Source organism: Rhinolophus ferrumequinum, chromosome 9 (assembly GCF_004115265.2).
Source record: "Rhinolophus ferrumequinum isolate MPI-CBG mRhiFer1 chromosome 9, mRhiFer1_v1.p, whole genome shotgun sequence".
NCBI lineage: Eukaryota > Metazoa > Chordata > Mammalia > Chiroptera > Rhinolophidae > Rhinolophus > Rhinolophus ferrumequinum.
The window spans coordinates 21,906,496-21,934,193 of record NC_046292.1 but is presented as its reverse complement, the minus strand read 5'-3'; the positions used below and the strand labels follow the sequence as shown (position 1 = coordinate 21,934,193).

General features: G+C 37.0%; 1 protein-coding gene across 2 annotated transcripts; it reads left to right on the top strand.

Moving 5' to 3' along the window:
* Positions 1-61: 61 nt before the first annotated feature.
* PTP4A2 (protein tyrosine phosphatase 4A2) lies at positions 62-27,698 on the top strand. Of its 2 annotated transcripts, XM_033113857.1 has the most exons (7): positions 62-438; positions 14,222-14,357; positions 14,786-15,482; positions 18,048-18,140; positions 22,503-22,633; positions 23,910-23,984; positions 24,976-27,698. In XM_033113857.1, the coding sequence occupies exons 3-7, from the start codon at positions 15,387-15,389 to the stop codon at positions 25,082-25,084; spliced, it is 504 nt and encodes a 167-aa protein (XP_032969748.1). In that variant the 5' UTR covers positions 62-438; positions 14,222-14,357; positions 14,786-15,386; the 3' UTR covers positions 25,085-27,698. The 2 variants fall into 2 exon arrangements, with proteins under 2 accessions (XP_032969748.1, XP_032969749.1); XM_033113858.1 differs by lacking the exon at positions 14,222-14,357.

Below are 27,698 nucleotides of genomic sequence, written 5' to 3'. Positions count from 1 at the left end.
GCTGACGGGCGCGCGCGCCGCGCCCCACAGCGCCTCCTGAGGGGCGGCGGCGGGAGCTGGTTCCGGCTGCGCGCGCAGCGGTGGTGGCGGCGGCGTAATCGGCTGGGTTGTAACCGTCGTCCGTCCGGTAGCGGCTGGAGCGGCAGCGGCGGCTGGGCACGGCGCGAGGCGACGCCACAGGGCAGCGGCGGCAGTGGGGGCAGCGGCGGTAGCAGGAGACGCAGCGGCGGCCGCAGCAGCAGCAGCAAGACGGACTCGTGGACACGCGCCGCCGCCGCCGGGCCGGGCCGGGTGTCGCGCGCCGAGGCTGGGGGGGAGTCGTCGCCGCCGCCGCCACCGCTACCGCCGCCGCCGCCGCCGCCGAGGTGATTGAGGAGAGAGGCGCCTCCTCGCTCCCGCCGCCGCCGGACGTCAATGCCCAGTCCTCAGCTCGCCAGCGTGAGTGCGCTGCTCCCGGGCGGCCCCCGCGCCGGCTCCCCGGGCCGCCGGGAAAGGGAGGGCGGGAGGCGCCGCAGCCATTAGTGCAGGCCCGAGACACGTCCCCGGAAGGAGGGCCAGGCTGGGGCCCGGGGCGGGGGAAGCGCGGCCAGGAAGCGTGGAGAACGAGGAAGGGGGGCATCGTGTGTGTGTGTGTGTGTGTGTGTGTGTGTGTGTGTGAACGTTGACTGTGGATGGGAGGAAATGTACATGTGTGAAGCGGAAGGAGTGTGTGAGTTGGGGAGAGGGGTGAGTGTGCATGTGGGGTGCGGGAAGGGGGGAGTAGGAGGTAGAAAGTGTGGATGGGGGAGTTGGGAGCAGTATGGAGGGGAATGTGTGTGAGAGGGGGTGAGTGTACAGGAGAGTGGTGGGAGTGTGGGCAGGGAGTGCGTGTGGGGAGACTCTCTGTGTGGACGGTGTGGGAGAGGATGAGTGAGTGTAGGAGGTGAGTGAGCGTGAGGGCAGTGTCTGGGAATGAGTGAGCGAGTGTGGGGAGAATATGCGCGCGGTGTGAGAGGGGTTGGGGAGGTGAGTGGCAGAGGACGGCGTTTGGAAGGGTGTGCTTGCATCTGTCCAGTGTGTGAGCAGGCTTCCGGGAGGCTCTCCTCGATCGCTGTGTACGGCGGTAGGGAATCCTGCTGTCCTGGGTTAGGGAGTTCTTTCCATGAGCATCTAGTCCCTGGGTTCTTGGGTTCAAGCATGAGGAAGACGTATAGGAGTGTATTCTAGTGGTACTATCATCTTCTGGCTCGGGGATTTAAAAAAAAAAGGATGTGCCTTTTTTTTCTTTTTTTGTAAAAATTTCCCCCTTGTTTCATGATATCGACTTAAATTTCCAAATTTGTCGAGGATATGGTTGTCATTCCATTTTAGTCTGGGGCTCTGGGGCTGCCAGAGCTAACTAAAACTTGTCTATTGCCCAGGATCCTAGGCTCTTGCCTTTAGAGTGTTCAGAAACATCGGCTCTTTTGTAAAGTGCTGCTGGCCCTTCAGCTGAAAGGTATTTTATTGTTAAGTATTTCATGGTTAGGTAAATTTTAGATTGTGGTTCTTTCCTACCGTTCTGGAGAAAAGCTCTTAAATAATGATGATGATGATGATGTAGTAACGTTGATGATGAAGAATCATAGGCTAGTTTATTATTTCCTGGAATTTGTCAAGAGAGATAAAGTGTCTAGCAGTTCGAGCTTCACTGGAGACATTTCAGCAAATGCTGCTTGTCTGGAGTCAACCACACCACAACCACTACTGGATTAGAATATGGTAGTTATTTGCTGCCGTGCTTTATATTACAGAGTAATTTCAGACAGGAAGTGAATGATGTTATGCTTTATTCAATGTGCAAAAGGAAATTAAAGCTACAGAATGAATGATACATTATTAAGGCTTCAGAATCACTTGCCAGCATAGCATTGTGTTGGTGAAGATGGTGAGAAGTTGTTTGCCAGTATTGTGATTTTGACATTTTTAAAGTTGTTTCATGTTGGATATTGAATGGACTAAATTGTCATGGGCTTTTCCCAGATTCTTTTGTTATAGAAGTAGGGGGTTCTTGATGAAGAGTACCTTGATGTGGATTTTTACACCTTAATGATGGGACTTCTCTTAGAAGTTGGGATTCTTTCAATATGATAAGCAAAGGGTAGAGTGGTCCTTTTAATAGTAATAATAGAATCAGAGGCAAAAGCATTGATATGTCAGAAATTATATTTTCCTTAGAGCATTCTTTTTCTCAATTACTAGCATGCTCTCTTGTTTTTGGAAATAATAGTAAATAATATTGTTACTATTTAGTGGGGCACCGGATTAATTAGTATTAAGTGCCTACTATGCACCAGGTGCTTTTTACACTTTCATTTAATTCTTACAAGTACTATAAAAATGATAGGTGTCCTCATTTGTATTTATTCAGCACATACTGAGTGGTTTCTATTTGCCAGGCACTAGTGATACAGTGATTAGCCCTCATTGACTTCCAGTGATGAGATGAAGAGACTCAAAGAAGTTAAGTAACTTGTCCCAGGTCACAGAGACTGTTTTCCCGAAAATGAGACCTGGTCAGTCAGTGAGCTCTAATGTGTCTTTTGGAGCAAAAATTAATATAAGATCCAGTCTTAGTTTACTATAATATAAGACTGGGTCTTACATAATACAATAATAATATAATATAATATAAGACTGGGTCTTATATTAATTTTTGCTCCAAAAGACCCATTAGAGCTGATTGTCTGGCTAGGTCTTATTTTCAGGGAAACACGGTAATAAGAATTAGAGTTGGATTAAAAACCCAGATCTGTCTGACTCCAAAGTCTTTGATTTTTCCACCATACCATTACTATCCTGGCAATAGGTTGTCTCACTTTAAGGTTTTCATCCACACAGTGAGTGACCTAGCAGCTTGTTTAGATGAGAGATGTTGAAATTAAAGCAGAAGATTGGCTGGAGGCAAGGGGATCATTTAGGAGATGCTGACTTGAGGCTCTTTGGGACCTAAGCTAGGCTTTTATGTGGGTAGAGATTCTGTCTTGAAATTCTCTTAGGGCCCCAGGGAGTGTGCTTTGAGACAAGGTTTTTATGAGGCACCTGGGACATGTCTGGGAAAGGAAAGTCTGATTAAAGAAACTCAGCAGCCTTTTATGTTTCTTATTTTTTGGGAAAGAGGAAGAGTGTATTTATTGGGGCTAAGAGTCAGCTAGAAGTTATTATTACTTCTTTGTGAAAGTCTTTCGGTTCAGCTGTGTGGGATATTTACCTCAGATTGTGAAGATCAAGCGAGAAAATAGAATGAAAGCATTTTGTTAATATAAGTTGAAATAGACTCAAAGTATTATTACCACTAAGACTTTTCTACTAAGGCAACAGTTTGTTATATTTAGTAGCTGGAAAAGACTAGCATTTTAGAACACCTACACAACTGAGAAATTGTTTAGAACTGCTGAACCCAGTATATTCTGACTCAGAACAGCAAAAATCAAACCACTCCCTCCATGAATCAGTCAAGTAATATTTAATTTGAATGAACAGAATTTATAGGCAGAAACCATTTACAACATCATTGAACTTTGGTGGCACTAGGGAAGAGTAAATGTTTGAATGCTTGTTGCATATAACTTAACAAGTCTGAAAGCCCCATATTTACATTTTACTTGAAAAGACGTTTGTGTGAACAAGGTTAAAAAAAAAGTTTTCTTCTTAGGATTTAACTTTTTATTAATTTGTCTCTCAAAGGTAGCATTTCTGTATGCAGTAATTACAGAACACTGATTTTTTTAAAAATTGAATTTATTGGGCTGACATTGGTTAGTAAAATTATTACAGGTTTCAAGTGTACGATTCTATAATACATCATCTATATTTTGCATTGTGTATTCATCACCCAAAGGCAGTTCTCCTTCTGTCACTGTATATATTAGATCCCCTTTACCCTCTTCTACCACTCCTCTTCCCCCCTTACCAGAATACTGATTTTGAGGCACAAAGTTGAAATTTAGTAGAGATTTATTTTATGGGTTTGGACTATTTGTTGGAATGTGGGATTGGTAACCAGTGAAGCCTCTAGAAAAAAACATTTACAGATAAGATGCAGAGGAGCAATAAATTAATTTTTAGCTGTTGCTCTTGGAAGAGTGAAATCTAAGGTTGATTTCTTCATGTGCTATATATGTCATCAGCTATGCTACTCATAGAAGTTGGAGATCTTTAAAAAATTTGAACAACTGAAAATTAGGATCTATAGTTTAACGTGGTAGACTTACCTTGTTTGCCCAAAACTAAGACCTAGCCGGACCATCAGCTCTAATGCGTCTTTTGGAGCAAAAATTAATATAAGACCGGGTATAATATAATATAATATAATATAATATAATATAATATAATACCGGGTCTTATATAAGACTGGGTCTTATATTAATTTTTACTCCAAAAGACGCATTAGAGCTGATGGTCCGGCTAGGTCTTATTTTCGGGAAAACACGGTAGTTATGTTTATCGAGAAGGGTAGTGGTAGAGTTCTTGAGGTCTTAGAATACTTGAGAAGTACAGCGTTATGTTTCGGTTTCAATATTCCCTTCTTAAGATAATTTTCTTTGTGCTGAATCCTAAATCGTCTCATTTACAGTTCATAATAATCCTGTAAGTGGCATTCTTTCAGTTTTACAGCTAAGGAAATTGATTTATAGATCAATTTTTTTGAATCCCAGGTTTTGGAATGCAGTTTAGAGTATCAGTAAATAAATGTTAGTGGATAAAAAAAGTTTCTTCTTGGGGCTTAAAGTACTTAAATCTCTGGCTCCCCCTGCCCCCCACCTTGGTTAACTCCAGTCAGTTTACAGGGAGCTAGGTAGGAGTTAAGTTGATGTTAAGGAAGTTGGCCTTTTTTTGCTTGGAAAAAAATTTTTAAGGATACTTCAGGTACTTGCGTACTTTTTTTTCTCTTTTGGGGATGTTGCTGCTTTGAGATTTTTCTCAAGACCCAAGTTGGTTTATATAGAAACTAAAGATTATTCTCTTAAGTTTAAAAAACAAGAGTCCTTGGTGTTACAGTCCAGATAATTTTGTACCTGTGGTTTGTTAAATGGACAGTAGATGCCATCAATTATAATTACTTTGGGAAATGGTGATTTGAGTTTGGTAATCTGGAATATTAGAAAAGTCTTTTATCCATTTTTAACTTCAGAACTAGTATGTGTATAGAGGTGTGTTAGCTTTCTCCAGTTATCCTTTGAACCACATTCTTTAGTTCCTTTGACTTTCTGGCTACTCTCTTGGGACTTGGAGACTTAATGGGGTGCTTATTGTAGAGTTCAAGTGGATATTGTATGTAAATCTGTTGCTCCTTAGAGTTGTAGAGGTCTAGGCTGTACCCAGCAACGATTACTACTCTAGCACCTCCAGGCAAGAAGCTGCACAGCCCTGCAGACTCTTTCTACTTTCCACAGTTACCCTGTGGAGTTACCAGAACCCAGCTGAGAAAATGACTCTTCTCCAATGTCTTAAGGTGGTTTTCCCTGTACTATCTGTTCAATCAGTATAGATTTACAGGGCACAAAATCTTTCCCAGAAAAATGACTATGGGGAATGGACAGATTATACCAGCAGTTTTTATGTGACTTTAGTACAAATGGTTTTCGTTTGCCAGCACTGATTTCTTTCCCATAGGTTCTGTAACACAGCATCCACTCTATTTTAAGTGGTCCAGAAACTAAATTTCATCATTTGAATACAGATTTACATTGCACAACATTGCCTTTTTAAACTGTAGAGAATTTTAAGATTAAGTTTTTCTCTGACCCTTTTTTTTGCTAGTTGAGCCTGTTTTGAAAAAATATTTTGACCATTAGAACAGTCTTTACCTTTAGAGAATTGGTGTATTTAATTCCTTTCATAGTATTTTTGGGTTGAAATTTCATTCTTCTCAGAAAATGTTAATTCTTTTGGCATAAAATGCACACATGATATATTTGCTTTAGCAGATCAGATAAATTACTTTATATTTTTATTTCTGCAGTGGTCAAAAATGTTGGCTCTATACTAATGTATCATTTGACAAGAATTCAAATTCACAATTGGGTCTGCTTTCTTCTGGTTGTCCTTTAGTTTTAGTTGAGATTTGAGCATAACATTTTTTTTTTTGCACTGTTTTACAGGAAACATTCACTAGGTTGTACCACTATAATATTTGTAAATTGTATTTAATATCAACATATGTTGATATTTACTGCTTTTAGCAGCAAAACAAATTGATGTGTTTTCTGCTTTCCATTATTGGTGAAAAGCCTATCATGAGGGAACAGAGTGGCTGGTTAGTGCAGAAGGATATGAGTCATCAGCAGGATTTGTCAGCAAATGGAGAAGGATATGATGGAGAAACAATAGATTCTAGTGACATTATTCTTTTTTCCACACGTGTGGTTACAAACAAGTTTCCTTTTGGTGATTCGTTTAAATTATTCAAATAATTTAGATCTTTCTGGATAAAAAGCACTTCAAATTTAAATCATAGACTATACTCTAAATTGTTTTTTTAGTGCGATATGAGATCTTCATTTGGACGTCATCAACAAGTAGAATTTAAACTCGTTTGTTGACTAGGAAAAATAATTCAATTATCAGGATTTAGTAAGTTGTGAGACTATTTTTGTGAAGTTTGTTGGTAATTATGGAGTTGCTCAGCAGATCAAGAAGATGCCCACCAATTGGGCAATACAGTTGACCCTTGAACAACATAGGTTTGAACTGCATGGTCCACTTATACGTGGATTTTAAAAATAACTGCCTGTACTGTTTTTGATCCACGGTTGGGAGTTTGCAATTGCAGAGGGCCAACTAGATGCGTTGATCTAACCATTGTATACAGGGGAGCCGAACATCTGACGATTTTGGGATCTGTGGGGGCGGGGCTGGGGGGCTGCTGGTGGTGGTGGTGGTCGTGGTCGTGGTCTCCTGGAACCAATTCCCCACGGATACTGAGGGACAACTTAAAATTTTGGGGGAGCCAAAAGTTATACATGGATTTTCGACTGTAGGTGGGTGTTGGTGCCCCTCACCCCCCGTTGTTCAATGGTCAACTGTATTTGTTTTCTCTCAGTGAGCCAAGAGTTGCTTCCTGACTACTACTCTACTTTTAAAATCCTAAGAGGTTTTATTGCATTTGAATTGGTTTGAAATTCTCAACATGGTCAAGGCCTCCCCAGAAATATCTAACCAAAGACTCAGGTCTTTTCCCAAGTCATGCTACCTACCATGCCTTTCACTGTTTATACTAGTCTCGTCATAAAAGTTTTACCTTTCCTCCGAGGTCTTAATTAATCCTACTCCATTCTACTCACCCTTACTTTGTAGCTTCCAAGTATGTAGTATTGATGTGAAATTTTAATGCCCATCATCAAATGTTTTTCTACCCACGTTGATTCTAGGATCTTGATTGTGGATAATGTTTGTGTGGTGTGTATACAGAGTTACACAAATACTGGAAGATCGGGTGTGCTGCATTTTAGTATCATTCAGAGGTGGTGTATTGCCCCTCATCTCAGTAAGCATTTGGAGGAAGAGGATAAGACATGAAATGTTGCATTCTTCAGGTGGGAAGAGAAGGAAAGGGATCCATGTTTGAAGCTAGTGTGCAAAGAATAATAACCTCTTGCTTGACATGGCATTGTTGAGATATTTCACCATTTTTACTTCATTTTATTATGTAAAGTGAAATAACTGGTGTTTGTTTTTTTCCCCTCAAAGATTGTGAGTGTTGTGTTTTATGGAAATAAACATCAAGCCATTATTGGGCAAATAGTGGGTAGACAGTATATTTTAAAAGGCCACCAGCAGCTCCAAATATTATGACTTGGGTTCTTGTCTGTTTATCTTGTATTATACTCAGTACACAGAGAGATGGCTGTGAAGTATATAATGTAATTTATGAAAAGCAAGTTTAGGAGAGGAAGTGAAGTGTAACTTACCCGGTTTTAGGGGAAACTTGGACCAAAACGCACTAACAGCAGAAAAATTTCTGGGGCTCAAACAAAAGGATTTGTGCTGACAAGACGTAATTTGGAATGTTTTTATTCCGTATCCTGTACATAAAGAGCTTCCTTCCTCCCTTTTGATGGTAGATACTTGAACAGGACCTTTAAATAGACTCGATACATTTGACAAAATAGGGAAATGAAAGAGTTAAACTGACCCATAAACTGCTAAGCTCTGAAACATATATTTTAAATAATGCTAACAATAGCCTGGAAGTTTTTGCTTTGCATGCTGCTCCTGTGCTGTAGGTTATTTTGAAAGGTGATTCAAATAACCTTTTTCCAAGTATCTATTTTGCAACTTCAGGGAACTCGCAGCTGTTATAGTCATTCTAACTGTCCTGATATAACTCAGAAAAACATTTCGAAGTGGTGTTGACAGGGTGAATCCAGGTGTCCTTTTGGATTTTTTCTACTGAATTTGCTTTATTACAGTTGAAGTTCAGATTCTTAAATGCATTTCTTTATTAAAGAAATAATTGATTCAGTAGTTCTTGAATTTGTGTATGTATAGTGATGTTGGAAACTAAATTAAGATGATTAAGACTTAAATTGTTCCTAGGACAATTAGCCTTTTGAGATTAAAGAAAGAAGGATGGAAAGAAGGAAGAAAACAAATCTTGGGACTTAATTTTATGGGAATGCATCTGAGTCTGAGATAGTTCTTATTGTCTGAAGGAGGTTACCATAGTTGTTTAGAAAAATAATGTGCTTACACTTAATAATAAAGTGTCTTGGGAGTCTTAAAATGCACATAAACTAAAGTCCATAGAGAAGATAGCCCTGATACCTTTCCTTGGAAATGAAAGTCTGAATGAATAGAATCAATTTAATAGAGCTATTTAACTTAATTTTTAAGAGATTCACTGAAAACAAGATTCATGCCCAATATTAGAATTGTGCTGTTGGGATTTTTAATGTTACTGCTGGTATTCAAATAATTTTTCAGAAAAAGTGAAAATTGGTTATAGTGCTATTCCATTTAAATTTATTAATGAAAAGAAAGTTAATTTGGATAAGAGATTTAGCTGGAGAATTTTTAGTCTTTAAAGGAACAGTGGAGTACAAAATTGAAAAGTAAATATTTTCAAGTGTGGCATGAAAATATTTGGTGCAATTTTTTGTCTTATAGTTATTCTTAGAGGTAGAAATTACTAGAAAAGGACAACTAATCACCAGGGTACATGCAAAGTTGAAAACCACTCCCTTTTCATTTGCGTTGGAACTGCGCCCACAGGACTTCAGTAAATAACTGTCACTGTTCTCAGAAGCAGGTGTGATTGTTGGTTAATTGCTTTCCTTTCCTTTCTGAGTGTCGCCCGGGCCACAGGTCTCCTGCTGGTTCTAAAATGTTAAAATATTTTCCCACCATCAATGTCATAATTTCTTTTTATAGAACTGATTATTGATTTCTGTACTGGAACTTGATTTTCAAGTTCCCTCCTTAAATGAGGAAGTGGAAAAGTGGGAATAACCAAGGGAGTAACTATGAAACTATTTTTTAGCAGTAAAGAAGCATCTTGCTATTTTTAGCTTGTTTACATATATTTTGGATCCTAATTTGTGCAGAATTTAATGGATACCTCTTTTTTTATCAGCTCTCCAGCACTGCAGCCAGTAGGGCAGGAGAACTAACATTAATTTGAATTTTCTAAGTTCAAGGAGGGAGAAGTATTCAATTTTAGTTTGCAGCAATAGAGGGTTGAACAAAGATAAGTAGCACAGAGAATAGAACTTTTTTCTACAGGACTCTGATGAGTTGGGAGTAAGTCATGAAAGATGAGTAAAATTTCAGTTTGAGACCAGTTGACCAGAAGATGAGTGTTTAATTAGCAAAATTGAGTTCTCTTTAGTTTACAAGTCTTAAGATAGTTTTTCTCTCAAATGGTCAAGATGCAGTAGATACAATAGTACTTTACAGAGGAATTTCTTTACTTCCTTCATGGTTGTGAAGATTTTATGTCTATTGGAATAGCCTCTGAAGGTTGTTAAGTTTTTACAGTTACTCAGTTCTTACAGTTACTCAGAGCCTTGACTTTTTTTTTTCACAGACCCCATATCCAGTCTGTGGACAAATCCTTCAGGTTCCACCTCAAAGTATATCTTGAATTGGATCCCTTCTTAGGCACTCTACTGCTATTACCCGGGCCCAAGCTATACCATTGTGTCTTCCTGGAGTATAGCAACGGGCTCCTATCTGATCCTTCCCGCTTCCTCCCCTACTACTCAGATAATCTAACTCCACAGAGTAGTCAGTGAGCCTTTTAAACATAAATGGGCACTCTTGTTTGAAGCTCATTTCTTTCCAGAATAAAAGCCAAATACTTACATTGGCCCATAAGGCTCTCTTATTTCTTTGACCCTATTCATTCCCTTGCCTTCTCTGCTCCAGTAGCACTGACCCCTTGCTGTTTCTAGAACATTGCAAGCATGGCCCCACCTCGTAACCTTTGCAACAGCTAATCCCTCTGCCTAGAATGTTCCCTCAAACATCTATTTGGCTCATACCCCCAGCTCTTGGATAAAATGTCACTTTTTCCAGTGAGGTCTTTCCTGATAGCCTTATTTAAAATTGGAAGCACTACAAATTGCCCTGCTTTGTATTTTTCTCCATAGCAGTGGCATATTTTGTCTTTTTCTGCCTACTAAAATATAAGATCCATCCTGACAGGAATTTTTGTTTGTTTTGTTTACTGCTCTTGCTACAACTATAAGTGACTCACTATATATAATATATGTGACACATAGTGTATGTATGTCCAATAAATATTTGAATTAATAAATTCTTAGCCAAATTGCAAGGAAAATGTCTAACTTCAGAGAATGAATTCTTTACTGTTAGCAGATTATTCATACTTTAAAGGAAATGCAGGTATCTTTGTTGAAGTGAAATGAATTTGTTTTAGGAAAAAATTGTTGCAAGATTTCAGTTTTATATACAGTATTAATGCTTTCATGTTGCCTGTTTGTACAAACTAAGCTGACTCAAATTTGCATGACTTCCTGTAGAATTTTGGTAAGAAAAGTAACAGTAAATGTATGCTTGTTTGACCTTTGCTTTTAGATTTTATGTTCTTAGATCTATAATTCTTTATTGTGCATTAATATATAATGTGCTAATTTGATGAAAACTGGCATAACTCATCAAGTTAGAGGGTTTATTGTATCATTTCCTTTAATTTGGAAAGAGGTGATTTCTCAGTGGAAAGCTTGATGTGAATGGATTGACAGAATTTTCAAAAGTTTGGGTTAAAAGTTCTCTCACACTCTTGAATTCTCTGTTTATATTTGAACTTAGAATTACAGTTGCCAAAGCAGGACCTGAATTTTACTCATTAATTTAGTATCTTAAACAAAGAAGAAAACTGTCTTTCTGAAATTGTGTAGGTACAGGACTGTCTGGAACAGAGGGACTATCTTCAGGCTCTTTGTAATCCCATGATTATAGCACTGTTATGAATGTAATGAGATTGTAGATTATTGTAGTGTTATTTATCATCCTAGCATTAAAAAAAAATTAAGGTAACATGTACATGGAAATTCAAAAGTAAAGCATAAAAAAAAAATTTAAATCATACTCCTGGTCTTCAGCTCCCTTCCAGGCAACCACTCTTTGTAACTTTCCAGACAGTCCATGGATATGAAAGCATACACAGTACTCACAGATATTTCTATATATACTGTTCATACTCTTATATACCTTGCCTTTTTCATTTATTAGTGTCTTTCAGCCATCTTGCCATAACAGTCATATAAATCTGTTTTATTCTTTTTGACCTCTGCTTAACTTTCTATTTAAGAATGCATATTGTATTATTTCATGCATGTTAGTTTTTGATTCTCATCTAGGTAGATGTTAGCATTACAATATTCAAACTGGCCATTTAAACTCTAACATATTCCTCTTCAGAGTTTTAAGTATTCTGTTGTGTTACTGACTTCGTTTTATTGGCAGTGCACTATCTTAGCTTGGTAGGCCTGTGCTTACTTGCTCTCTTCCAGCCGCCCTCTTCATTCTTCTTTCTCTTTCTCCTTACCCTTCCTCCTCCTCAATTTAAAAGGCCTTCTTTGCCACAGGCCATTTTTTCTAATCATTCAGTGAAGTTTATTCTTTTGTTAAAAATGGAAATGTTGCCTGTGAAATGGAAATGTCCTAAATTCAACATTTTAAAAGTTAGGTTTTATAAAAGATAAAAATAAAGGTTGGAGAGAATAGTTGGGTGCATATTTGAATTTGGCCACTGTTATATGTCAAGTAAACCTTGCTTATTCATCACCTGATAAATTAAAACAAAATCAATTTTTATTTAAGTAGATAGAGCAGAATTAATGCCAAAGAGAATTTTAGAAGATTGCTTTTTTGTAAGCTGTACAGGTGCTGAGTTTATGCTAAAATACAGGGTTCTGTAACTTTTGAGTACTTTCCAGCTGTGGTAAGTTGTTTATGATTTTTTACAGACTGTTTGCTTTGCATTCTTATGGGTGTCACAGGAATTAACATTAGTTTATCTGAATTGACAGGTGCAAAAACATTTAACTGTTGATGTGTATGTAGTTGAATGCTTGGGGTGGGGGAAGGAACAGAAGCTTACTTTTATCATGTATCTGTTAACATTGATAGAACACACTGTTCATTTGGCAGAAGTTCTTTTGCTAGGGATCTCAGTATGGTGTTAAGAATTAAAAATCTAATAATGAATTGTCCTTATCCCTGGAAATGGTCCTTCCAAAATGAACTTGGAGGAATAAGATGGGATAAAGCTTGTTCTGTTTGCTGAGCAGACAAACACTGGAGACTGGGTAGAAAACTTAATGCTAGCTAGAGCTGTAACCTTTTATGCCTGGCCATCACTACAATGCAGGTCTTTCAGTGCCTTTACTCAGCTGACACACATATTAGCTGTGATAACATCATTTTAAACCAAAGGGATTCAAACAGGTTAGAATTTCCTTGTGTTTTGCTCTGCACTGCGTGCGAACCATTGTTCTTTGAGTAGTTACTTTAATCATCTTTTCTCCCCTTACTATAAGGTCACAGAGTTGCAGATGAACCTCCAAGCAAATATTTGAAGAAAAGTTACACTTACATGAAAAAGAGTATGATTTGAAAGATATGTGGGTACCTCCATTAGTCAAGATTGAAAGAAAAATAGGGAGTTAGGAGACCTGGCCTCTTGTCCTTGATCTGCGTCTAATCAGTAATGTGGTCTTATCAAGTCATTTTAACCTCACTGGGTCCCAAACATCATCTGTTTTTTAAAGATCAGAGTAGTTGATCTCTAAGTTTCTTCTAGCTTTAAAATTTCTTGACTTTTACAAGAAGTAGTCTATGAAATGTGTAATCGAAGGCGGCTGTGTTTTAGGGTTACAGTTAGAATTTAGAATTATGAGTGAGGAAGAGTGGTGGTGGTATGTATTTTTGTTTTTCTTAGTTTGAGAGTAGAAGTTTTATTGTGGTGGGTAACTCATTCTGCTGAGGTATTGAAATTCTTAGAATCCCATTTTGAATTTCTTATCTGTCTTTCATATTTTAGGAATGTTTTAGTTTTGCACTTGTGTCCATGGTAATATTACCACAAGTATGTAACTTACAAAATAAAATGCCATAAGAATATCATAAAAAGACTTGGATAGATGAATAGGTTTCAAAGTTTGTAAGCCTAGGTTCTTTCTAATTTATATTCAGTTTCTTCCTGAAATGGTTTTATAGTCATTATCTTTTCTTTTTTTTTTGGTCTGGTCACAGTTATCTTTTTTTAGAGACTTCTAAATAAGAATTTATTGGTAGCTTAAGGAAGAGGCGAGTGAAAGAATTTAGATCTTGTCCCTATTTCCAGAGGAATTGTGATTATGTTGACACTCTGAGCAGGCTTATAAAGATGACTGTGTTTCAAAGCACCAGGCCTAAAGTACTCAATTCTGCCACTTCTCTTTCTTACTTTGTTTTTGGTAGGGATTAATATTTGGGCAGGATAATACTGTGTAAGTCATTGACCTTTAGATGCTTTTGTATTCCTGAGGTAGTGATGTGAGAAATAGTGAAAAGGTAAAACTGGACTAGAAAATGAGAGGATGGGATTTACACATTAGAGTCAGCTGGCATTGTGGTACATTGGAAAAACACGGAACTAACAGAAGATTTGGGTTTGAATTTGGGTCAACTAATTCATTCACCTTAGACAAGTCACTTCACTTTTCTGATCCTTTTTCCTCATTCCTCGTAGGTAGTAACAACTACTCAGAGTTGTGAGGAAAAGAAGATAATTTTTTGAAAGAAGTACTTTATGGACTAGTATCCTAATTGGGGGCCAATGTATATACTTTGGATGGAAAGAATTAAATCCTCAAAGTGGAATTTTGGTAAATATCCTCCATCCATTTATAGATATATATTATTTTAAGCAAAGAATATATGTGAAGGACTTAACCGTCAAAGCCAAAAAATGAGATCGATGTGAACTTTATGAAGAATCCATGGAGGGAAGGTTTCTTTAAGGGTCTTTTAATCATTTAAAAATGACTTTGAGTTTGAAAGAATCTTGTTAGCACGGAAACTTTGCTTGTTGGATCCTGTTTTGAAAAAAGAAAGACATACTTGACTTTTGAATCTCTGGCTTTTGAAACTCTTGGTATATGCTTTTATCCTATTCTCTATAGATGGCAATAATTTAGAATTGGTGACATTTCAGATGCCTTTGGTCTCATAAAGAATGCATTCTTGTCTCTGGGCATTGTGTTTATGATGCTATCAACCTTCAGTTCATTTTACTTATGCTTTTCTCTTCCAGGTTTTTCGTTGGAATATACGTTGCACATTTATGGCGATTCTGAGTGTGAGGGCAGACTTCTGCCAGGCTCAGCACAGCGTTTTTGCTGACAAGTGAGCTTGGGGGTTCTATGTGCCATAATTAACATTGCCTTGAAGACTCTGCACACCGAGACTGGCCTCAGAAATAGTTGGCTTTTTTTTTTTTTTCTTGCAAGCATATTTCTTTTAATGACTCCAGTAAAATTAAGCATCAAGTAAACAAAAGTGGAAAGTGACCCACACTTTTAACTTGTTTCACTAGTGCCTAAATGTAGTAAAGGCTGCTTAGTTTTGTATGTAGTTGGATTTTTTGGAGTCTGAAGGTATCCATCTGCAGACATTGAGGCCCAAGTTGAATTTGGATTCAAGTGGATTCTAAATACTTCTGCTTGTCTTGAAGAGAGAAGCTTCTTAAAGAATAAACAAGTTGAATAGAGAAAACACTGATTGATAATAGGCATTTTAGTGGTCTTTTTAATGTTTTCTGCTGTGAAACATTTCAAGATTTATTGATTATTTTTAAGAAAAAATTCTTTCCCATCACACTCACACACGCACGCTCACACTTTTTCTTTGCCATAATGAACCGTCCAGCCCCTGTGGAGATCTCTTATGAGAACATGCGTTTTCTGATAACTCACAACCCTACCAATGCTACCCTCAACAAGTTCACAGAGGTAAGTTCATAGGTAGCGTGGTCTACTTTTGGGATTGGATTAGGTAAAGTTCCATTAAAAATTAACACCGTTACAAAGAAATCTCATCACAAAGCCATTTATTTTTGTGATCGGAGTATGGGTGGTCATTCTACCAATCTTTGAATTGGGTTGGATTAGTTATAACAGATTTTTAAAAGAACATTTATGGAATTTGGGGAGACCTTAGAAATTATCTAGTATAAAAATAATAAATACTTTTGAACACTTTGTACCCAGCATTACAATAAGCAATTTTATGCATTATGCCATTTATTCCTCATAATACCTCTATGAGGTATAGGTACCATTATTATCTCCCTTTTACAGATGAGGAAACTGAGGCTCAGAGTGACTTAGTAATTTGCCTAAAAGCGCAAAGTACATGGTAGAACTGTCTCTGACACTAAAACTCATGTTTACCTCAAATATTCTAATCACTTTTGATGAAAAGCTACCCCAGAACTATTTAGCAATAATAACTGTCATATACTACAAGTGTCCAGAAACTTGGGGGAAGGAAAGGTATTTATTATAGGTAGCAGTTTTACGTCAGATCCTTCATTTTTCTATTGGTAGTAGTAGAATTCTTTGTACTTCATTCAACAAACATTTGAATGTAAGCTTGTTAATCATTCCCTGGTTGTTTAGTTTGACTGTGATTTCTGTTGACGTATTTTATAGAGTATACCTAGAGAGCTGGATGAACTGATAGAGATTCTAAATCTACCCCTCTCATTTTACAGCTGCAAAACTGAATTCAAAAGAGGATTTGACTTGCTTAAGGCCACAAATATTTACCATAAAAAATTCGACCATAACCTTTCAATGAATGGCCTCTATGACGTTCATTTCAATGGGATTTTATTTGTATTTTGAAACTTCTTAATTCTTGATTTAGTATAATTCTAACAAATTTCCTATGTTTTATAAGAAGGCCTTTCTGAGAAAACTAAAGTCCGTTAGCAATTAAAATAACTTTACTCTTTAACCACATGATATAGGATATCACGGTTCTTGCTTATACCTATATACAGGTAACCCCCTATGACACGGCACTTCTATAACACGGTTCGAGAATTGGGGAAACCCTCATACAACACGGCATCCTAGAACACGGTTTCACTCTAACACGATTTGAGAATTAGGGGAAACCCCGAATAACACGGAATTTAATAAGAGCTTTTAAGAGCAAAAGATATCTCATTTGAAATTTTTCATTCGAGTGTGGATGTCATATCAGATTTGATTACAGAATTTCAAAATTTATTAGAATTTTAAATCCATTTTGTTCGGGGAGTATTAAGTTCAGAGGATGAAGTATCTTATCAAAGAAAACGCCCTTGGTTAATGGTGCTTAGTAGTGATGACAAAGAAAACATTATTTAATACATATTAATATGTCATACTTTTGGTGAAAATTGCTTCAATAAAGATATTTCTCTTAATTATAAAAATATAATAGTATGTTTTTTAATTTTTGGAACCTAACCCCGTTTTTTGTACTTGTTCTTTGTTTCGTATAACATGGATTCACATAACACGGCATTTTTATGAACCTAGCAACCGTGTTATACGGGGGTTACCTGTACTTAGAAGTCCTTGAGCTTCTTGACTTTGTGTATACAGTATACAAATTGATTCTAGGCCCATGTGCCCTTAGGTTGTTCAGTCACCTTTAAGCCTGTGGATTCCTTGGCTGTAGATTCCAAAAGTGTCAGAGGCCTCTGTCCTCCTGCAACTATAAAAAGATGTTGGTGGCCCCTTGAAGATAGGTAGTCACTGGATTAGGAGTTCTGTAGGAATGTTTTTAAAGGAGCATGGCTTCTGGCTGTAATTGTTTGTGTGTTAGTTGGTTTTGTAATATAATACCACTTTCTAAATCGTAATTTCAAAGTAACTTATTTGTTTCTTTGAATTAAAAAATAACAGTAAGTACTTACTACATAAAAGAAGATACAGATAAGCAAAAGACAATTTAAAAATATTTAACTGTTAATACCTGACTTCTAGATGTTTTATTCTCTGCATATATGTATTATATTTACAAATACAGATACAGATAGGATCAGACTGTATATTTTTAAAAATCTTTCCCCAACCTTTTCAGTATTATTTTTATGGCGGTCATAGTATTCTTTATGGATATACCATACTTTAATCATTCCCCTGTTTTTTTGGACCATTAATGTTGTTTCCAGCTTTTTACCATTCCCAACAGCCTGTGCTGAATGTGCTGGCACCCAAGTCTTTGTGTATGTCTTTAATTATTTTGTTAGTAAAAATTCCCAGAAGTAGAATTTCTAGGTCAAAGTATATGTGTGCTTTTAAAGTGTTTGTGTGGTGCTACCAAATTGCCCTCTAAAGGTGAGTCTTACGGATGGATGCTTCCACTGAGAGTGCAAGAGCGTCCATTGTATATGTTGCCACAATGAGTGATATTTGTGGAAGAATGACATCTCATTGTTTCAATTTATAATAGTCCATTTTTAAAGCTTTGGTTGTAGATTCTAAAGCAAGTTCCCTTATATTTGTTTTTCTTTAAAGGAACTTAAGAAGTATGGAGTGACAACTTTGGTTCGAGTTTGTGATGCTACATATGATAAAGCTCCAGTTGAAAAAGAAGGAATCCACGTTCTAGTGAGTGTGTAGTGTTTTAATTTTTCATTAAAAACAAGTTATCCCTTTCAAACATAGATATTTTTAAAACTTGGCACGTAATAGGTTGCTTGAGAGATACAATGTTCATAGCAACCATTAAATTCCTTTGGATTGGCAGTTTTGGTCATTTGTGCTCTTAAATTCTACACTTGCAGAGTATTTTCAACCAATAGAAAGTAAAATTTAGTGAACACTTCAAGAAAATGGAAATCTGCATTTTGTTTTTTCTAGGAAATTAATGCAGTATTTAGCTTTTGTTTCCAGGCTCTTGGTTTGAATCTAACTGAAAGTAATTTCCATCATACATTCATAAGTCACATGGAAATATTCTCTATCACTTGCAAATACAAATTAGTTACTTAATATTTTGTGGTTAACTTGGAGGGGACAAAAAGGTGGGAGAAGAAGATAAGAAAGGAGAGGGAGAAGGCATCTTGCTCTAAAGTTATCAGCATAGTTTCTGATACTTTTTGGTAGGTTCCTAAGAAACTTGTGTGTGATTAGATTTCTTTCATAGTTCAGTTTGAACATAAAGTAATTGGAATTATTTTAAATTCCTTCCTATCCCCTATATATACTATTTTATTATGGAAAACAAGAGCCTCAGATTAGGTAAAGTTTTATACCTTCTTCCCTCAATAGTTGTCTAAATTTCAGGAGCATGTAATGAAATGACCTTGTAGTTTTAGGTGTTTTAGAGCTATTTGATTTGATTGTGGGAAGGTAGTATAGTAGGAAGAGAACTGGAGATTTTATAAGTAGTTGGTTAGGAAGAAAATAATAAAGAAGATACTGGTATGAGGTTATGTTCCTACTTTTTATTGAGAGGTAGTTCTACAGTCTTTATTGTATCCGTCAATAGTTGGACAGGTAGTTCATGCAAAGAAAATAAATGTCCTGTTGGTAAGGCAGTCATCCTGTCTTATCCATAAAGTTTCCTCACCTCCATTTTGGTGAAAACACAAAAACTAAATAGCTAAGTATTATGTTTTTTAAAAAATGTGTTTGAGTAGGGTAGTATGGGATGGCAGTAATTTGCTTGCAAATCCATTTCTAAAGGACTTTAAGGCCTCCTCTCTGGAAATCACTGGGGATAAGTATAAACGTGTAAAATGTAGCCCTGTGTAAAAAAAAAAAATTAAAAAATTTAGTCACCCCAATAAATTAAAAAAAAAAAAATTAAAAAATTTGGGTGGCCGGGTGGTTCAGTTGGTTAGAGCACAAGCTCTGAACAACAGGGTTGCCGGTTTGATTCCCATATGGGCCAGTGAGCTGCACCCTCCACAGCTAGACTCAAGACAACGAGCTGCTGCTGAGCTTCCCGAGGGACAGCTGGATGGCTCAGTTGGTTACAGCCCGAGCTGTCAACAAGGTCACTTGTTCAATTCCCACATGGGATGGTGGGCTGCGCCCCCTGCAATTAAGATTGAGGACGGCAACTGGACTTAGAGCTGAGCTGTGCCCTCCACAACTAGATTGAAAGACGACGACTTGGAGCTGATGGGCCCTGGAGAAACACACTGTTCCCCAGTATTCCCCAATTAAGAAAAACCCACAAAATAAAAATAAACCCAAAATTTAACTTCCGAAACCAGGCTGAATACAAGTTCTTTTCCCTGTGAGTATAGTGGTTCCTCCTTATCCACGGTTTCAGTTACTCTGTGGTCAGACGTGGTCTTAAATTATTAAGTGGAAAATTCCAGAAATAAACAAATCATAAATTTTAAATTGTGTGCCGTTCTAAGTAGTGTGATGAAATCTTGCTTTGTCTCACCTGGGATGTGAATTCTTCCTTTGTCCAGCATATCCATACTGTATATGCTACCTGCCCGTTAGTGACTTAGTGTAGGTTCCTCAGTTATCAGATGGACTGTCGTGGTATTGCAGTACTTGTGTTCAAGTCACCCTTATTTTACTTAATAATGGCCCCAAAGGGCAAGAGTAGTGACACTAGCAATTCAGATATGCCAGAGAGAAACTGCAAAGTGAGTGCTTCCTTTAAGTGAAAAGGTAAAAGTTCCTGACTTAATAAGGAAAGAAAAAAACTTATGCTAAGGTTGCTAAGATCACAGTAAAAATGAGTCTTTTGTCTGTGAAATTGTGATGAAAGAAAAAGAAATTTGTGCTAGTTTTGCTGTTGTACCTCAGACTACATAAGTTACGGCCACAGTACATTGATAAGTACTTAGTTAAAATGGAAAAGGTGTTAAATTTGTGGGTAGAAAACATGAATAGAAAACGTGTTCTGATTGGTGGCAGTGTGTTGCACCAGAAAGCAAGTGACACCAAGCCATTTATTGCAAGTAAGAGGTGGTTACACAGATTGAGGGATAGGTTTACACTGAAAAATATAAAAATTACCAGAGAGAGATAGAGAGACACACACCACAGTTACATAACTTTTATTACAGTATAATTGTTCTATTTTATTATTAATGTTGTTAATCTCTTACTGTGCCTAATTTATAAATTAAACTTTAACATAGATATGTATGTATAGGAAAAAAACGCAGTGTCAAAGTATATATAGAGTTTGGTGCTATTTGCAGTTTCAGGTATCCACTGGGGTCTTGGAAGGTATTCCCCCATGGATAAGGGAGGACTACGGTATATTCTCCAGTGGGTAGAGGAGAAATCAGTTTGTTTTGACAGGTGGCAGGGTGAGAAAATGAACTGTGATTGACCATAGTCTGTTTGAACCAATAATATTGGTAAACACCTTTATGAAATAAAAGTGAACTAAATAACTTGAACTAGTTTGTAGAAGATAATGGTAGGTCTGGGATTTATTCCAGGCCTTTAAATCTAGGCTTCTGTTTTGTTTTAAATTGCTATGATCAGATAAAATTAAAGGGCTAATTTAAGTTGAGAAAACAAAGACATTTAAAATTAAGCTTGGAATTTCTTTAAACAGATTTTAAGATGAATTGTTAATTTACTTTTGCTAGGTGAAGAGGATTTGGGACACTGTATAAGAGAATATCCCCAACATAAGACTTTTCAATCCTTTGACCAATGCTCTTACAAATCAGAGGCACAGTGGAAAGGACTAATGGTGGCTTCCGTTATGTCAATTTGAAGTCAGATGCTTCTCAATTATTACTTTAAATAATTTTTTGGTAGAAACTGCTTATATGAATTAGTGAAGCATGTTTCATATTGTTTCTTAACTGGGTGCATTTTAGGGATTATAGAGCAAGTAAGCTCTCAACTAAGGTACTTACTGGTTTTATTGCTATTTACAGTTAAACTCTAGTGACATTTGTAATGATAAGACTGACAACCCTTTAATTATGGGGTGTTGTTGACAAATCAAACATAATGTACTGTCATGGCTAATGGGCTACATGAAATGTTTTGGTGGAGCCAATAATGAGTGCTCTGTCACTTTTCTCTTTTTCCTTCTCTAGTATCTTAAAGTGTCCTTATCTAATCTTATTAGAATAGTCTTTTAAAAAAATCCCATTGTTTTTGCATTTCTGTCCTTGAAGCTAGATGGAAGAGAGGGTATGTAAAATGTGAGTCCCCTTTGTTCAAAGCTGGTTGGTATTGGTTTCTTAGGACCCTCTTGCTAGGTAGCAAGGAAAATAACCCCCTGCCTGTATTGTGAATGCATGTGGGGCTGGTCTTAATTAAAAAACAACCCAAATTGATGGATATAACAAGAAACGAATACTTGGGAAAAAGGTCTCTGTTTGCTCAATACCCTATCATATGGCACTGTGCTTGTTAAATGGAATATGTGTAATTTAGGCAGAGCTTTAAAAATATTTAAATATTTGCTACTTGGCGTTTTATTTTTAATATAAGCACAAAGATGGTAGTATGTTTCTGTTACAGTGTGCTAACTATTGGAGATTTCTTAGCAGAGAGCCTTTCTCTAAAGAAAAGATGTCATATCTTAGAACTATTTGGGGGATAAACCTCAAAAATACTTGCAGAGACCAATAAGATATCAGTTGGTATACTTCTTTGCCAGAGTGGACTTTTAAGTCATATTGACAGGTGTTGTATTTTCTTTTACTTTGTCTTGGCTTTAATTAGTTTTCTTTGTCTAATTACTTCTCTATTCATATAAAATATTTGAGGAACACTAATTTCCATAAAATAAAATTAGAGGTTGACTATACTGAGAAAGTTTATTTGTCACACTTGAATTTCGATCCTGGATCATTTTTCAGCAGTGATCAGAGTTGTGTTATTAAGAATAGGTATATATAGTATATATAGTATAGTTAGTTCAATTAGGCCTGCCCTGTGTACCGTGCAGCTATTGTGCAGTAGGATGTTAATCCTGGAGAAAACAATCAGTTCAATGTAAAATATTTTTTTTCTTTCCAGGATTGGCCATTTGATGATGGAGCGCCACCCCCTAATCAGATAGTGGATGATTGGTTAAACCTGTTAAAAACCAAATTTCGTGAAGAGCCAGGTTGCTGTGTTGCAGTGCATTGTGTTGCAGGATTGGGAAGGTAAGCTCTTATCCTTTTGACTGTGAATTCATTATCAAAAATTTCACTTTGGTAGAAATTTGGGTTTGTTACACTAAATATTGCCTGAAAGGAAAGGAAATGAGAGCAAAAGCTGGTGTATGATTTCTCAGAGCTACTTTTTGAGTTTCATTGCTTTTCTGATTCTGATGCCATATTAGATTTAGTGGGTGATGGTTCAGAAGTTGTTTTGAAATTGACTTAATGTAATAACCTTATCTTTGAGCTAAAAATACCGCCTTAATTCAGTATGTTTTCTTTTTCTCCCCATTTCAAGTAATCAAAGGTTCAGGTCTTTGAAATGGGCAAAAAAATTAAAATAATTTTAGATTTTGAAGAATCTATACATGGTTAATTTTGAGATGAATGGGTAGAGAGCAGATGGCTGAACTTTAAACTCCTGAGAGATGTATGGAGAATGAATATTAACTTTGATTTTAAAACTTTTTTCCTCGAGCATTGCATAGAATGGTGTTGCAATACTCTCATCAACAGCAGATTAAATGTCAACTTATGATGTGTACTTTGACTCAAAACATTAGTGCAAGCTGCTGTTGCCTCAAGGAGGTGGTGACTCAGCCTGTTGTTACCTCTGCTCAGCCCTTTTGTTTGCTGTTTTCCTTTTTTGCAGTTTAGTGTAGTACAGTTTCTTCTTTAGGGTTAGAAATTTCAGTACTGATTCTGAAGGGTGAAGGTAATATTTGAACTTGACTTGGGGCAATTTTTTAACTAGTGGTTATGTTTAGTTAGTCCAAAGTTAGTGCCCTGTAATGGACTTTTTTTTTTTTTTAACATTTCCTTTGTTACATCTTTAAAAAATATAGAGAGAATGTTCCTAATTACCAATTCTCTGACTCTCCTAGCTCACAAAAAGGATTTTATTGAAGAAGTCTGGCATCTTTTTAATATTTGATAGGAAACTATACTAAAATTGATTTGTGATAATGGTTAAAGACTAATGAAGAATTTTTGTTGACATATGATGATGTGAAATTTTGAGCTACAATGTGATGTTTTAAAGAGTAAACCTCGCTTAATAAAAGTTTAGAATTTAGTGCTTTTCTAAAATAATACCATGGAAGCTATAATGATACAGATATTTTTATTGTATAGGAAAGTATCAGCTATTTTAGTACATATACAGGAAAAAGAGAAGTTAAACCTTTGCATTGTTTTGGTAATGTGTAAGCCTGGGTTTTAAAAAAGTCCTGTAATTCCAAAGTCATGTGGATATTTACAGATGAGTTTCTCACTGCAGGGCACCTGTGCTGGTTGCACTTGCTTTAATTGAATGTGGAATGAAGTACGAAGATGCAGTTCAGTTTATAAGACAGTGAGTATGAAGTTCTTTGTTCAGAAACACATAAAGCAAGATCATAAAAGAGGAAGGAATTATGGAAAGTATCCATTTGTAGTATGGAATAATTTGCTGTCTTTGGCTTAAAATAATGTTTGTTTGGAGATATCAAAAAGCGCGTGATAAAGAGACTCTTAATAATACTACTGGTTTTCAGATTTAAAGATATTCTAATTTAGGTGGCAAATTTTGGCCACTGTAGAATATATCCAGTATATGACTCGAATATCTAGGACTCTTTAAAATGAATAGCTAGATAGTAGCGTGTCAGTGATCTCGTGTCTCTTTTAATGGATATTGAAAATACCTAAAAAATGCAATTCTCTAACAAAGAGGCAAGGCAGAATCTGTAGAGGAGTAGTTAATCACCTAGGACTCTAAAGTGACTTACTTGGTCAGGCACAAAATCAGACGGTAGTACCCAGACTGATTTTGGCATCAGTCTGGAGTAATGGGCCATGCTATTTTGCTGTCCAGAATTCTTTGGCAATTATTTTCTTACCCTTTCTCCCTTTCCCTTAAGAAGAAAAGAAAAAAATAGAATATTTGTGACAGAGGGCATGAAATGAATGGTAGCAGCTCTAGGAAGGTAACATATTTCAAGGAATGCCATCTGTGCCTGCTATTTCATATAAATACTTGCTCATGCATCCTGAATACTTGATAACAATTCTAATCTGAAGAATATTAATCTGATTGGGAAGAGTATAGTCATGTGTCTCTGGATAAACCATTCTTACCTTTTTTAAATGATTAATAGACTAATAAGAGTCAGCAAAGAAAATTGTCTAATTTTAGGGAGGCACAGAGAGTTCGTGTTTCAACTTAAAAAGTGATAATTGTATGGGAAAAATGCTGGTTTTCAGCAGTGTAGAGTTAGAAAGGCCTTAGACCATAAATAATACATTTTAGTGAATCAGGCAGCTCTCTTTTTACATGATAAAGTTTGCCATTCTTGTATTTTCAGAAAAAGAAGGGGAGCATTCAATTCCAAACAGCTGCTTTACCTGGAGAAATACCGACCTAAGATGCGATTACGCTTCAGAGATACCAATGGGCATTGCTGTGTTCAGTAGGAAGAAATATAAGCGAAGCCTGATTTGATTGTGGCATTTAGAGGGGACTCTTGGTACCTGGAAATGTGAATCTGGAATCTTGACTGTGTCATCAAAGTAGTGATGGATTTAGTACTCCTCAACCACTCTCCTAATGATTGGAAAAAAGCAAACAAAAAAGAAATCCCTCTATAACATGAATAAAATGTTTAAGAAAAGAAAAAGAGAAAGAAAAAAGGGATTAATTCAGTGAAGGATGATTTTGCTCCTAGTGTTGGAATTTGAATTTCTGCCAGGATTGAATTATTTCAAAATCTCCTGTCTTTTTTAACTTTTTCAAAATAGGTCTCTAAGGAAAACCAGCAGAACATCAGCCTGTGCAGAACCATCTGTTTGGGGAGCACACTCTTCCATTATGCTTGGCACATAGATCTTCCTGTTGTAGGATTTCTTTCTTTCCTTTTTTGGGGGTGGGGGGCAGGGGGCATATGTTTCCTCTCTTCTCTCCTTTCCCCTAATCCTCCCCCCACCTCCCATTACAAGTTGTAGATGGAATAGGAGAAGCCCTTGTTGCTGTAGATGTGTGTGCAGTCTGGCAGCCTTAAGCCCGCCTGGGGCTTTTTTAAGGGGAAAAAAAACGAAAAAAAAAACAAAAACCAAAAAAAAAACCACAAAACAACAAAAAAAGCAGAGGCATATATATTATACGATCCAGGTGGTTTTAGTCTTTGCTGATGATCGGGTGTTCATGTTAGTTTCTTTTCTTGAAAACTCTATTCCACATTAGGCACAGTAGCCAAGAGCCTTTTGTTTGGGTTTTTGTTTTGGTAAATTAGTGGGGAAGTGGCATTTTAAGAGGAGTCTCTTTTTTCTCAAAAACTTAGCTGAGAGTCGAATTCTTCTCTTTTCCAACCAATGAAGCTAAGTGAGTATCCCAGAAACTTGTTTTCTGAAGGGGAGTACTCCAGGTCATCACTAAAGATGTGTCCAGGGCAGAGAGTTTGCACACTTTCTACACCTTGTAGAATTGTGGGCTGTAGTATTACTCTGACTTTCTGTCTAATGTCAGAGAATGCTGGTAGTTTAAAATTTTTAGTTTAGGACATATTTGTACTCTGAATATTCAGGAACAGTCAGAGGAGTAGCAGCAAAGACACAATATTTTGGACTTGAGAAATGCCTGTGATGGGTATTTTCCAAACTGCCCCTTCTATGTACAGTTCAGTTTAACCACTGATTGCCTTGTTATTTTCTTACTAGGTTCTTTATGAGATTAAAAAAAAAAAAATCGCTGGTTCAAAACCAACAATGCCTAGTGAGTATGTGTCCACAGGCCCTAACAGGGTAGGAGAGAGACAGAGCAGCCCGACGACCAGTAGCAGGAGGGGCTGTTGTTAGTGGAATTGGTGTAGTGTCATTTTTGCTGATTCTTTGCTGGGTTCAATGTGCTGATCTAAAAAAGCTGTCTTTCTGCTCTTTTGTGAAAGGCAGTTGTGACCGGGCTGCATCGACAAAGCAAGTTGAAGGATACCATCAGGGGCTCTTGCACTCTTTATCTAAATACCGTGTTTCCCCGAAAATAAGACCTGGCTGGACAATCAGCTCTAATGCGTCTTATGGAGCAAAAATTCATATAAGACTGAGTCTTATATAATATATAAGACCACTGGATCGTATGTGAATTTTTGCTCCATAAGACGCATTAGAGCTGATTGTCTGGCTAAGTCTGATTTTCAGGGAAACACGGTAGTATACTTCATAGTGCTCTGCTTCTAAGGATTTGAATAAAAATTTAGGGTGATCTTGTCCTGCTGGAATTTGCTGTGCAGAGCCCTAAACTTCCCATTTTGTTAGGATCAGCTAGGCCAGTAGGAATGGACCAGGACCTTGTCTCAGTGATGATACCTCAGACGTTGGCTGGCTCTGTGAACTGCCTATCTCTTGTGCCGGAGCTGTTTTGCTTTTTAACAAAATGAAAATCTGTAGATTCTCTCTTCCCCATCCCAGAAAACAAAGCAAAATAATGCTTTTTTGAAATTGTTTCTAGGATTTTAAAGTGAAAAATGATGGTACTACCCAAAATTATTTCAGAACATGACAATAGATTTCTTTAACATAGGCTAAAGATCAAAACAGCATATCTTCTAAGCTCAGATAGACTGTCTGTTGCTTCCAAGGGTTTTGATCAATACCATAACAAACCTTTTTCCTTTGACATGCTCTGATTTTTGTTGTTTGGGGGGAGGGAGAGACAGAGAGACAATGTGTGTGTGTGTGTGTGTGTGTGTGTGTGTGTGTGCGCGCGTGCGTGCGTGCGTGCAGTGTCCACCGTATCAGTGCCTGCCTGAGTTAGGAAAATTACATTCCTGGTTCTGTATGAGAAGGGTAATAAAGCAACATGAAACATTAGCTCTCATTTTGTTTTAAATTACAGACTAATGTTAATTGTTCTCAGAACTGGATTTTCTTTCTGAAAATTAAAAGGTTTTTTTTTTCTTTTGGATTTAATGAAGTATTGCTAGCTGAAGCAGTTTGACATGGTGAGAGAGATGTCAGACTGATGAAAGGTGTGCAGCCTGATTTAAAACCAAACCCTGAACCCTTTTAAAGAACAATAAACATATTTTACATGCTC

Bases quoted from the DNA above. Each gene is read 5' to 3' on its own strand.
- PTP4A2 (XM_033113858.1), top strand. From the start codon at position 15,387: ATGAACCGTCCAGCCCCTGTGGAGATCTCTTATGAGAACATGCGTTTT. The intron at 15,483-18,047 runs GTAAGTTCATAG...TTTTCTTTAAAG, and splicing joins CCCTCAACAAGTTCACAGAG to GAACTTAAGAAGTATGGAGT. The intron at 18,141-22,502 runs GTGAGTGTGTAG...TTTTCTTTCCAG, and splicing joins AAGAAGGAATCCACGTTCTA to GATTGGCCATTTGATGATGG.